The 13,680-nt window shown below is 35.1% G+C and overlaps 2 protein-coding genes across 3 annotated transcripts; one reads left to right on the top strand and one right to left on the bottom strand.

Annotated features, from left to right (window-relative positions):
• The first annotated feature begins 6,317 nt into the window (after window positions 1–6,317).
• LOC109151123 lies at window positions 6,318–7,625 on the top strand. The gene has a single exon (XM_019299044.1). The coding sequence runs from the start codon at window positions 6,318–6,320 to the stop codon at window positions 7,623–7,625; it is 1,308 nt and encodes a 435-aa protein (XP_019154589.1).
• A 1,564-nt stretch (window positions 7,626–9,189) lies between these two features.
• On the bottom strand, window positions 9,190–13,053 carry LOC109151334 (cullin-3A-like). 2 transcript variants are annotated; one of them, XM_019299305.1, is made up of 3 exons: window positions 12,910–13,053; window positions 12,541–12,825; window positions 9,190–11,432 (listed from the first exon to the last, which is right to left on the bottom strand). In XM_019299305.1, the coding sequence occupies exons 2-3, from the start codon at window positions 12,699–12,701 to the stop codon at window positions 9,392–9,394; spliced, it is 2,202 nt and encodes a 733-aa protein (XP_019154850.1). In that variant the 5' UTR covers window positions 12,702–12,825; window positions 12,910–13,053; the 3' UTR covers window positions 9,190–9,391. The 2 variants fall into 2 exon arrangements, with proteins under 2 accessions (XP_019154850.1, XP_019154851.1); XM_019299306.1 differs by lacking the exons at window positions 12,541–12,825; window positions 12,910–13,053 and adding an exon at window positions 12,268–12,534.
• Between the last annotated feature and the right edge of the window lie 627 nt (window positions 13,054–13,680).

The following is a 13,680-nucleotide window of genomic DNA, read 5'->3' on the forward strand; positions in this document are numbered from 1 at the left end:
TCACCGAGAATGGTGAACACAAGGCAAAACGACGTCGTTTTTAGGCAAAAAAAAAAAAAAATTCGCGGATGTGGAGTTAACGGCGCGCGTTTGATCAAATTATGAATTTTCTGTTATGAAATTATGAATTTTATGAAAATTCATAATCTCATAACAGAAAATTCATAATCGCATAACAGAAAATTCATAATCTCACAACTGAAAATTCATAATCTCATAACAGAAAATTCATAATCTTATAACAGAAAATTCATAATCTCATGGTTCCAAAGTGAATGTGTAGGCATGGTTCCAAAGTGAATGTGCAGGCATGGATTCATAATTTATGAATGTCCGTGATTTCGGACGGGAATATGTAGGCATGGTTTCAAAGTGAATGTGCAGGCATGAATTCATAATTTATGAATGTCCGAAATTATGAATGTAATGAAAATTCATAATCTCATAACAGAAAATTCATAATCGCATAACAGAAAATTCATAATCTCATAACTGAAAATTCATAATCTCATAACAGAAAATTCATAATCTTATAACAGAAAATTCATAATCTCATGGTTCCAAAGTGAATGTGTAGGCATGGTTCCAAAGTGAATGTGCAGGCATGGATTCATAATTTATGAATGTCTGTGATTTCGGACGGGAATGTGTAGGCATGGTTCCAAAGTGAATGTGCAGGCATGAATTCATAATTTATGAATGTCCGAAATTTTTGTTCACCTCAAATTAAAGTGAAACCGCAAAATATGAAAATAAAGAAGAAAAGTCACGCAATTAATTAAAAAAAAAAAAAAAAAGATAACGGTGTACTAACACCGTTGGAACCGTGTTCACCATGAATGGTGAACACGGTTCCATGGCATAACGTCCCACCTAAATCCCTACCAAACTAATATCATTTTACTTCACTTTTTTTTTTTTTTAACAAACTTATTGTTTCAAGACGTTAAAATTTTAAAAACTGTTCAAAATAATTTTTTCCATAAACTTTTTGAGAAAATAAATTATACCTTTAAAGGTCATTTTGAATGTAATCATAAGCTGACAACTTTACCAAACATCTTTCTATAACCAGCTAATTGTCACGAACGATGTCTCGTGCGGTCTTAGCTATTTTTTCCCTCGCAATAGCTAAGTCAATTTCGCTCAACCGTTGGAAGTAGTGCTAAGTAAATGATGTGAAGGCTAAGAAAATGAGTAAGACACGAATCTCAAAGAAACCTAAGAAAGCACTCGGAAGCTTCGTAAGGAACTTGAATTGCTTAAAGTCTTAATGTTACAAATGAGGTTATTGAGTGGTATTTATACCCATTCCACCTTTTCAATGATGGTGCAAATCTACTTAATCCTACGACTAGGATTTGCTCTATAGAAATCTCTCAAAATCTCTATACAAGCTTGATGATTCCTCTAAGCTAAGGTTCTAGAATGTTCTAAGCATCTCTACAAGCTCTAGTTGCTATGTACATGCCTCTAAACTATTCTACAAACTATGAAATGCAATGTACAATAATGCTATCAACTAGTCAAACCCGCTAATAGCTATTTGCCAAACACCATCTTTACAAGAGTTAAACATATGACTTTATAATTGCATTAGTAGTTCGTTTACCAACTGTAACAAGTTGCTAAAGTTAATTTTTGAAGCAGCTTATGAAGCATTAGAGCATCTCTATTATCAATAAACTTTTGATGAATTTTGAAAAGATTATGAGACGATTTTTAACTAATAGAGATAGTGATTTTTTGTTGATTTTTATTCATACAAAAATAAGATTTTTTGTAGGTTAAAAAAAACGCGTTGTGAAACGCACAATTGCGTCTAATGGTGTAACCCAGCGGCACGCGCCTATATGGACGATTGAGAGTGGCCGCTAGCTAGCAACCGCTCTCAATCTTCTTCTTTTTATTGTAATTTTGTTTTCATGCGTAGTATGTATTACAAAATCTTTGTTTGTTTTGTCTTATTATTTTCACAAAATTCAAATTTGTAATACATTTTTTAATTAAATTTTGAATGATTTAATTATAATTAAAATAAATAGAGTAACAACGAAAATAATTTAAATGTTTGTAATTATCATTTTAATTGGACGTATGTATGTTTATTTTAATTAATTTTCATTACAATTATAAATTTATAATTAAAATAAATAAATAAATAATAGTATAGTAAATTGGTGGATTCACAACAAATTGAGAAAAATTTAAAACTAATGGGGAGATATGTTTTTGTGATTGAATGAGATACTAGATGATGTGGATGCTAAGAGCATCTCCAACGGACTGCAATTTTCATCCCCAAAACGCCATCGCATCAAATTTCTCTCTCCAAGGTGGGATGCCATCGCGCTAAAACGCCAAAGAGAATGGCGTTAAAGAAAGCGCAACGCTATATTTGGCGCTGCACTGTTAATCCGCGCTATAATGCCAAAATACCCTTTTGCCCTTGCTATTTTTTATAATTCTAAATATATCCTTTAATTGTTTTATATGTAATTTTTTATTTTGTTAAATACTTATATTTAAACTTTGTATTATTAAATAAAAATTATACCATTTTAAAGATCTCATTGAGACGATCGAAACAAGACTAATATTGAATATATATTAATTAAAATTCCAAATACATTAAACATAACTTGAACATAATAAAAGTTAAAATACATACCGACATACATCAAACATTACTAGAACATAATAAAAATTAAAATACATACGACATAATAATAATATTTGAAAATACAACACAATTTTGAACAAATATAATAAAATTAATAATTTCCTAGTCCACCCCCACTTCCTCCCAAATTATCAAAGAATTGATCAAATTCACGATTTGATTCAACTCCTCCACCATGCTCTTGATTTCTCTCTGCAACAATTTGTAGTTGTTGGCGTCTAATCGACACACGCACAGCTGGATCTTCTATCAAATTTAAATTCATCCTTAAGATTTTGTTATCTTCTTTTCGTTTTGCTAATGCCATTTTTTTCTTTTCCCAATTGATGTAGCAAAAATAAGATGTGAGCTCGGGTGTGTAATGTCGTCCTCAGGGGATTGGGGGTTATGACACGCAATATGCAATCACAATAAACTAGGCACTAGTATAAGGAAATCAACAAGAAGCTAAGCAAACTACAAGTTTAAGGAAATGGTAAGACTAACACATATACACAAAGATAAATACAAAATAAAGAAATATGACTCAAGCTAGGGAGCATTATCATCTAGATGCTTTAACAACCTAAGGGATTAGGGAGAACAAGTAACCAAGGAATCAAGCGGGAACGCACGTAGGTATCCTAGTTTACGAACCATTCTCATGATTAATAAACAAGGATTAGAACAAGGAATTACCCCACTTTCGTGGTGAATCAATTCCAAGTCCATCAAGCACACAAAGCATCTAAAGCCCCCAATTCCTCCAATTTTCATAGGAAGAAATCGGGTCTATGCAAGGGGTGGCTTGGATTCATCACCCAACTCTCGTTGAGGCAAGGAATCCTCCAAAAACAAGCTAATGAATGTGTACATCAAACATTAACAAGATATAAAAACAAAACCTTCACAAACACATGAACCCTAGGTTGGAGTTCTTCCCCTTTTTTGCAATAATCACAAATCAAGCATCAAGATAGATAATACAACCCTAACTCAAGTCCATAAACTAACTACTCATAATTAAATAGGATAAAGAACATAAAAGCATAAGTAATAAACATAAATCTTGCAAAAGAAAGAGATAAAAGGAATGAAAGCTTCTCTATTGAAAATGGATGGTGGAATCTTGAAATGTTGGAATCCAAGCTTCAAATCCAAGATTACAAGCTTCAAAAGTGTTAAGAAACATAAATCTAAGCCAATTCTAACCTAAAAATATGAAAGGAAGTGAAAGGAAATGTCTTGGGTTCTAACAAGAGTCAAAACCGTGGAAATAGAGCTCAATTCGAGCTTAAAAAGGGGCAGAGCAGGTAGGGACGCCCTCAAGGACGGGCGTACGCTAGGGGGTACGCCACCTGCTTCATTCTTGAGCTGATGGATGGGCTGATGGATGGGCGTACGCAAGGCAGTACGAGGCTCCTGGAAACAGAATTCTGTGCACTTGTCTTGACTTCTAGGCTATTTTCCTCCTCTAAAACCATTTTATTGGCACTTATGGTCTTCAACAAAGTTGTATCTCTTTAAGTTGGATTTAGAATGGTGCAAGAATCACCCCATTTGGACATTCCTAGGCCTAGATATGGTCAAAACACCGAACAGTGTCCGAAATGAGCGAAAATTACAATGTATTGATCTTTTGCTCCTCTTTTGTTTTGGTTTGCCCAAATGACTAAGACCATTGAATACACCACTCCTAGGCTCCCTTGGAAGTATTTTTTCCATCCTCTTAACTTCTCATTGGCTCCCATGGACTCCTAATGCATCCATAATGCGGCGCCACATCCATAATGCTCCACTTGACTCCAATATCCACCAAAATGCATGATATTACTCATCTTTGCTTCCAATGCTTTCCAAACCAAACTCCTTGCAAAATAACACAATTTAGTCCCAATCTCATGAAATTTGGAATGATCTATATGCAAAATGTCTTAGAGAAAGGGGGGAAAATATAGACAAATAAGCACTTATCACCAATGTTATTTTGTTCGCTACATTTTGAGCTGTAAGCAAATCAAGCTCATATTGTTTTTGGAGTAGCTTATGATTGTTTTCGAACATTCCTTTGAATTGTGCAGTTTGTTGTTCTATTGCGGCAATAAATTGATTGCGCTCATCCGAGAGTTTATGCTTCATCTTTTCTTTCTTCCTTCCCGTAGGACGTTCACCTACATTGTTCATTTCATTACAATGTTCATCAGTTTCAAAATCATCATTCAATTCAACAGCAAATGAGGAAGAGCCTATTGATTTCTCGGTTCCGAAAGATTGTGATTGTGATCCTTCGGAAGTTCTTTTTCGACCTCCAACATTTAGCAAGCTCCCAGTTCTGCAAAATTTTTGCATGCCTTTGACAATCGACCATACATGATCAAACTTAAATCCGCCTTTGAATTTGGGATCTTGCTTTACTAACTCCTTTGCTCTATCAAGCTGTTATAAATAAAATATAATTCTAATTAAACAACGCAATTAAAACAAAAAATAAGAGAAAACTAAATAACACAAATTTACAAGATACTCACAATATCTTGTTCAGATGCACCACTTGGGTTCATGTTCTCTATTTGTTGAATGCACCCTCTTAGGTTGCTAACCGCTGTTGATATATTTGCCCAACGACTATGCAACGATCTTGAAGTTCGATCGGTACAAATGTGTGCCGGTAGCATTTGTTTATATTTTTGTGCAATGTGTTCCCATAAATCTGGTGCAGAGCGATCATTGCCCTTTTCAGGATCTTGGGCAATATCCATGAATATAGTACAAAGGAGTTTATCTTCTTCATTAGAGTATGAGGAAGTTCGGATTGAACGTGAGGGTTTTGACATATTTCAATGACTGTTAAACTAGAAAGAGATATTGATATTCAAAAGATAGGTGGTATTACTTCTAAAATTGAATTGTAGTATTTATAGAGATACAAGCATACCAATAACAGATGTGATCTTCGCGATTAATCTAACGGTTCTAAACAATTCAGATAAAAGTTGATTCTTCAAAGATGCATGTGATATCTTTTATTGGAGTATGTGTGGAAAAAGGACAAGCATACCAATGAACGAATGTGATCTTCACGATCTAATCTAACGGTTCTAAACAATTCAGATAAAAGCTGATTCAAAGATGCATGCGATATCTTTTATTGGAGTATGTGCGGAAAAGGACAAGCATACCAATGAACAGATGTGATCTTCACGATCTAATCTAACGGTTCTAAACAATTCAGATAAAAGCTGATTCTTCAAAGATGCATGTGATATCTTTTATTGGAGTATGTGTGGAAAAGGACAAACATACCAATGAACGGATGTGATCTGTTTTATATACTCTCCTGTATCTCTGTTCGGTTGAAACTGAATAACAATCGTTTCTCTAATCATCTTCACGATCTAATCTAACGGTTCTAAACAATTCAGATAAAAGCTGATTCAAAGATGCATGTGATATCTTTTATTGGAGTATGTGTGGAAAAGGACAAGCATACCAATGAACGGATGTGATCTTTACGATCTAATCTAACGGTTCTAAACAATTATGATCATGCCTATAAAAATGTTCTTCATCACCAACAAATTGAGCATTCAACCCATTATCATCTATCTCTAAACATACGAATTCAAATATGAATTCCAACACTTGAAAACGTCATATGCCATTTTCTTCATCATCATCCTCATCTTCATCATCATCATCACCAGATTCTAAGTACAATCTCACAAGTGCAATACGAGCACAAACACAGTTTTTAACCCATGCATATACTAGCCACAACCTTGTCATAGCTTCCTACATGAAAAATATGGATAATCAACCCCCAAGGCATGAAGGTTCGACTTTTGGTCATAGAGTGATTCATTGTGATCGTGAAGAAGCAGATCGAAGATTATGGAATGATTATTTTTCAGAGTATCCAAAATATTCTGAAGCAATGTTTCGTAGACGATTTCGAATGAGTCGAAATTTGTTCATACGAATTGCCAATGTTGTTAAAGGCCATGACAACTATTTTGTGCAACGGAATGATAGAATCGGTAGACTGGGCTTATCTACTTTACAAAAAGTTACAGCGGCGTTTCGAGTTTTGGCGTATGGAATACCAGCAGATGAATATATCCAGATTGGAGAATCAACTACAATTGAAAGTTTGAAGAGATTCTGTCGAGCAATTGTAGATGTCTTTGGGGAACGATATCTAAGAGCACCTGATGCTAATGATGTTGCACGGTTGCTTCAAATTGGCGAAAAACGTGGTTTTCTAGGGATGCTTGGGAGTTTAGATTGCATGCACTGGACATGGAAAAATTGTCCAACTGCTTGGGCTGGACAATATGCTGGGAGGAGTAGAGAACCAACTATTATTCTTGAAGTTGTAGCCGATTATGATTTTTGGATTTGGCATGCACACTTTGGTATGCCGGGGTCGAATACCGGCATTAATGTGTTGGAAGGATCTTATTTGTTTTCCAATCTTGCAAACGGTATAGCACCTCCTTGTCATTATGTTATTCAAGGACAACAGTACCACACTGGATATTATTTAGCAGATGGTATATATCCAAAATGGTCCACATTGGTACAAACAATTCATGAACCTCGAGGACCCAAAAAGAAGTTATTTGCGATGATGCAGGAAGCGTGTAGAAAAGACGTAGAACGTGCATTTGGAGTTCTCCAATCACGATTTGCAATAGTCAAGGGACCGACACGTTTTTGGGATAAATGTGTATTGCATGATATGATGTCATCTTGCATTATAATGCACACTATGATCATTGAGGACGAACGTGATGAGCAAGCAGATATACAAGGTTGGAAGGAAGCACCGACTCCTGAAGTTGATATAGCTAGAGATGAGAATATTATATTTCAAGAATTTCTTGCTCGGCATAGACAAATTAAAGATAAAGAAGCTCATTATGCACTCTGTAATGCATTGATTGAGCATTTGTGGGAATGATTTAGTAATTTTGATAATTAAATGTACTAGATGTTGTATGTTGTATTATTATTGTGGAATAAATTAAATTTTCAAAAATATTGTTAAATTCGATTTTTTAAAATAATTAATGTTATAAAAAAATTAATGTTAATTTATTTACATTACAAATTATATTTTATATTAAACTAATTAAGTTCGAACTAAATTATATTAAACTAACTAAATTCGAACTAATAATTAAAAAATAAAATTATTTTAGTGTAAAAGTTTGGTGTTTTGATGTAAATGGATTGGGGATGAATAAAATTTCGTGTGAGAATACGTTGAGAATATTCCTTCTGATGTGATATTTGTTGAAAAAATTTGGTGTTTTGGAGATGGAGGGGTTGGAGATGTTCTTATAATCTTTAGCCTTGATTATTATTGATTTATAATATTTTCATTATTTTAAATTTTTAATGTTTAGAACTTTGTGAAATTAGAAGTTGAGAACCCAAAGTGTTATTTATCTTGCACAAAGTACTAAAGATTATATGTTCCTTGATATTTGGTTACTTATCACGTCAGTTCATGAGTTCGACTCTCTATGAAAACTACCAATAGTTATGCTGTGCATCCGTATGCACCATGGTGCATACGGATGCAAAAACGACGTCGTTTTATTACAAACGCGCATCTCCTCTTTAAAAAAAAATTCAAGTTCGATTCCTAGCAACAACATTATGTTGTTCATTCATTATGGAATTTTAGTTCATAGATTATGGAATTATAGTTCATTGATTATGGAATTATAGTTCATCGATTATGGAATTGTAGTTCATCGATTCTGAAATTTTAGTTCATAGATTTTGGAATTTTAGTTCATTCATTCTGAAATTTTTAGTTCATAGATTAGATTCTGGAATTATAGTTCATCGATTCTGAAATTTTAGTTCATATGTTGTTGCTGGGAATCGAACTTGATTTTTTTTTTTAAGGGGAGACACGCGTTTTATTAAAACGACGTCGTTTTTGCATCCGTATGCACCATGCATGGTACATACGGATGCACAGCATAATTTGCCGAAAACTACCTATGAAAACCTAGACTGGTTTATAGCGTATCTTCGGATAAGTGTTACGAATTTTCACATAAATTAAAGAATTGATCCACAAACTTCATTTATTATTAGTCAGGTTTAAAAATTTGCCATAAAGTAATTCAAGTTGCATGATACAATATCTAAACATATGGTCAAGTATGTAGTTGTCCACAAACCCTGCATTCTGTATCACACATTTTGGTTCTGTATTCCAACATAAAACTTGTTGATTTCTCATTGAAAACACTATATATATGCCTTCCCTACATCTGGAAGTCTCAGGATCTATAAACCACTCTCCCTATCCATGACAGTATAGGATGCTCCATCTTTGAGTTGAAAATGAGAATTGGAGGAAGCCAAATGGTTCTTGGCTAGAGTGAAATCAATTATCCATTTGGTTTCCTCCAATATCTCATCTTCACCTCCCAGACAATCAAACTGACAAGGAAACACAAGTTTTCAGAGGTAAGCAATGCCATAATGTGTAAGACATGAAATTGATACAGATTCAGAAACTATTTTCATAACTGATATTTCAGGAATTGTCTTAGTTTTATGCATTGAACAAACAAACATGTCACTAAAAGCCCATCTGAGCTAGCAGTGATTAATGAAAATACATTCCAACTTACATTTGATCAGTTCGCCGCTGAAATTACGCGGTTGCACAGAGTAAGAATTTCTTGTATATTTTGCTTTTCAAGCCAGGTAATGATACAACTTCCTATCTGTTTTATCTCTTTCCAAAAATTCCCGCTCAATCAAAGACTCGATACGTTTCTTTATAACGACTGGATTTGGCAGGAACCGGGACTGCAGCTGCTTCGTGACTTCTGCAACAATGTTATTATGATCAAGCACCCTTCGTGACTTCATAATTCTCACTATTGCTGCCTCTATCTGAGGTTTCCTGTCCTCCTCAACTCTTTGTCGGGTCTCTTGTTTCTCTGGTTCAGATTCCTTCTGTGCAACAACGGTGCCTATTTTAACCTTGAAGAATTTGCTAGTGAATTTTTCATTAAAGAAAAAGGAATCATCTTCAGCAATATCCTTGCTCATGGGCTCCTTCCGCAAAACATTCTTCCCCTTGACACAAGCTAGAGATTGCAAACACCTCTTTAAATCTGAGACATGAATCTCTGTAGCTTGTTCTATGTCTTTATAACTCAACCTATCAGCATTATTGAAGAGCATAAGGATGCACATCTGATATGTGGACACATTAAGCTCATGCTTCTGCCCTTTCCCAAATGTTGCTTTCAAGTCAGCTGTGCCCATATTTGTCTGCCATGTCAACCTCCTCCCAGTATGAGTCCCTAGGTAGTACGTCCTAAACTTTTCACACACCCCAAGAATTTCAGTAGGAAGATTGCATGGTGTAATAGATTGAGTAGGCCAGGACCCTGTAGTAAGGACCTGGACTGCAAGTGTAGGACCATCAGCTATTTCACCACCCATAGCTGCATTAAAGCCCTGCATAGTATCCTGTGAAGTCTTCATGTCAGTAAACATGCCTTCCAGTTTTGATGTAAATTGATACCCACACTCTGTTTTCAGCTTAACTATCAAACTTCTCTCAGCATCATCAGAGATGGTCTTCCCTGAAAGAAGCCTCTTGGCAAGGTGCTGCTTGTAGTACTTCTCAAATACATCTTTCTCCTGAAGGTAACGGAAAAGCATCATCACTTTGTCCAATAAAATCTCTACATCCTCCTCGCTAACCCCTTTCAACCCTTTCCTGAGATTGTCATCCACAAACAAAGAGATAAACTCAGGAGATCGAGGATTCAAATTGATAAAATACTCAAATGATGAATTTAAGGCATTCTGAAACAATTTGTCATTGTTAAATGCCTTGTTGATAATCCTATCATGTTTATCCTTCTCGTCCAAAAGCCTTTGAACAAAGTCTACAGGATCCTTTAACTTTTCTGGATCAGTGACAAGCTGCTTACCAACTTCTCGAATGTGAGAAGTCATGACATCTCTAAGTAGTGAGAGTCCATTCGGTACTCTTCGAAACAAATTGTACATCCTTCCCAAATCATCATACTTATCATCTAGAATTAAATTCACTAGACCTGAGTTTTCCATGTGAACTAATCTGTACATATGGCTTTCAATCATCTCCTTCTCCACAACAGCAGTAATTTTTGCCTCACTTCTTACATCCAAGTAATGAGATACCCTTTCAATCTCTTCATTGAGGCGTTTCTCAGCTTTCTTTAGATAATCTCCACAATCACAGGACTCAATGAACTGCTGAGACTCAACACGATAAAAATCAGCTGAGACATCAAGGAAAGGCTTCTCAAAGTTTTCTTCATAAACCGAGCAACCTAAATCCATCAGCATTTTAGTTATATTCCTCATTAAACTCCTATTTATCACTTCACCTGTCCTCTCATGTTCCACAAGTTCAAGAAGTGTATCCTGAAGCCTCGTCTGGATTTTGTTAGAGTGGATAACATTGTCTCTCCACAAATTCATTCCAAGCTCATAAACTGGTGTTTTGTGTGTACTAGGAATGAAAGTCCTGTCCATGTACATTAGTATGTCACGGATCATTTGCAATGCCTTGTTATGATCTGCCCATTTCCTGTTCAGCTCTTCCAAAAATAAACCGCCCTGAGCAACCTCTATTGACTTTGAAATTTCTTTCAAATGTTCAGTCATAGTGAACACAAGGCCAGAGTAGAGCTTCTCTCCAAATTTATGTAGGACCATGTTGTATGCATTCCTGAAAATACCATACATTTAGAAAACCAAAATGTAGCAGGAAAACTGTAAGCCAATAACTTAATATTCAAGTACAATAAAAATTCACTATTGGAAACCACCAAACTTCCTTCATCTAAAACACAGAAGATTGGAAGGCCAATGACTATAAACACACTAACTCCTACCACCCAATCACCCCACAACAATCATAAGCAACATAAAACTTTACCTATTTTAAAGTGTAAGTTCACTACTGAAAGGAAAAAAGAATCATGCAGTCAAAGGAGAAAGGATATCATTGGGCACACAAACTGTCAATGGCACTAAAACTTTGGAGCTTCAGTTAGACATGGACTGAAGTACTGAACATGATAATTGACTACGATGTCAGGTGAACACCCAATCAATAATTACAAGTTCCTCAACATTAAGATGTAAATGAGAAAATTTTGCAAAATTTCTAAATAATCAAATGATATCATCCACATACAGAGATGCTTACTTTATGTAACTTACGACACAAGACATATGAATGAAGCAAAACCATTGAAAACATTGATAATAATTGTTTATTCTTCATCATTCTACCAAAGCTAGCTCGTGGTGTAGCTTTTGAATTTATGGTTTTGTTCTCCTTATCATTTAGGAACACCAACAAGGGACCAGGGTTCTTTTAGAGGATTCTACAGTAAAACACAAACACCTTGTCTTCCAACTAGAAAGGTCAAGAAACCCTACTAGGGAATACCAAAACTGCAGTGTGAGGGCATCATACTTTCCTATAATAGCTCATGCTTCTAAAAATAACATCAAACACAGCATAAGGTAACATGGGTTGGAAAGAGAGAATTAACCTTGCAAGAAGCAGAAAGCACTCAAATTCTAGTTAAAACCACATCCATCTTACTAAGTGAAATTAAGCTCTCTCTTCTTTTTTTTTTTTTCAAAAGCACATGATTGTTATCCAAATAAAAAGGGGGACCTCATTTCTTCAAATCCATCGTTCAGAATTCCAAGTTGTAGCAGCATCAAATTTCATGTGTTTACCATTCTTGGATATCAAAATCAGATACAGAACAAGTATAAAGTGTATAGGCAAATGAGTTAAACGAAAAAGCACTCCAAACCTATAGAGCTCTTCAAAACTAAGGCCACTGGCGTTATGATTGTAAATCTCGTGAATCGCATGTTCAATGATATTCCAGGTCTTCTCTGCATATTTCGGATCAACCACGACCCGATGCTTAAACGCCTCTATCTGAAAATTCCTCTTCTTCGGCGCACTCATTTCTCGCTTAAACTGTCCACCGCTTCGGAACCCGACTCCTCGGCCGTGCCCGCACCCGTGACTCCAGAACTCAAATCTCACCGACGGGTAACTATCGATCTGATATATACAAGCTAGGGTTTTTCTGCAAAATGAAATTAGGGTTTGAAATATTATGCAAGAAGAAAAAATCTTCGGACTTCCAAATTACAATTGTTTATTCATTCACCTTTGTGAAAAGCAAATCAGAAGCTCCCAAATCGACTAATCGGTTAGGGTTGAGAGTTTCGTTTACGCAGCAATCACCTATACTGTGTTGAAGGACTTGATCCTCATTTCTGATCCTCATTTCTTTTTCCTTTTCTTTTTTTGGTTTTCTTTTTTGTTTTTTGTGAACCGCCATTTTTTAATCATTATTTTTAGCTACCATCCTAGACCTAACTCCTAAGTAAATCATGAATGTCATGGAACAACTTGATTAATTTATAAATATAAGGTTGCAATATGATGTACTCCGTAAAAGATAATTAGTGAATTCCATTTTTATTATAAATTTATAGGTGATGGGTAATTTTTAGTCTATTTTTTATTAAAATAATTTTTTTGGTCTTAATATTATTAGAGTTTTTTTCATTTTGGTCCTTTGACTATGGTTCATTCTCAATTTTGCATTTCAACTTTTAATTGCACCTAATGTGGTCCCTTGACTTTTAAAAATGATCCCAATTTGGTCCTCCGTTACCTTTTCCATCAATTAGGCGTTAAGTTGGGGGGTATTTTGGTCCATTCATCTGTTGCGCGCCTAATATACCTGTTGGTCGTCTCTTTCTTTGCTTTTTTCTTCATAGAGAAGTTCTTCTGCAAACAAACACCAAGAACCCTAGATTTCTTTGCTTTCTTTTTCCTCTATTGCTTACAATGTCAACAACAAAGGCTAAAGCTGCGAGTTATTCGCCTCGGCCAGAATCATTTCCATGGAAATCGGTTTCTTTCGGCATCA

Source organism: Ipomoea nil, unplaced genomic scaffold, assembly GCF_001879475.1.
Source record: "Ipomoea nil cultivar Tokyo-kokei standard unplaced genomic scaffold, Asagao_1.1 scaffold2283, whole genome shotgun sequence".
NCBI classification, from domain to species: Eukaryota; Viridiplantae; Streptophyta; class Magnoliopsida; order Solanales; family Convolvulaceae; genus Ipomoea; species Ipomoea nil.

Excerpts from the sequence above, each read along its gene's own strand:
- LOC109151334 (XM_019299305.1), bottom strand. The coding sequence starts at position 12,701 with ATGAGTGCGCCGAAGAAGAGGAATTTTCAGATAGAGGCGTTTAAGCAT. Across the intron at positions 11,433-12,540 it reads AGTTTTGAAGAGCTCTATAG|GAATGCATACAACATGGTCC; the intron begins GTTTGGAGTGCT and ends TGGTATTTTCAG.
- LOC109151123 (XM_019299044.1), top strand. The coding sequence starts at position 6,318 with ATGCCATTTTCTTCATCATCATCCTCATCTTCATCATCATCATCACCA.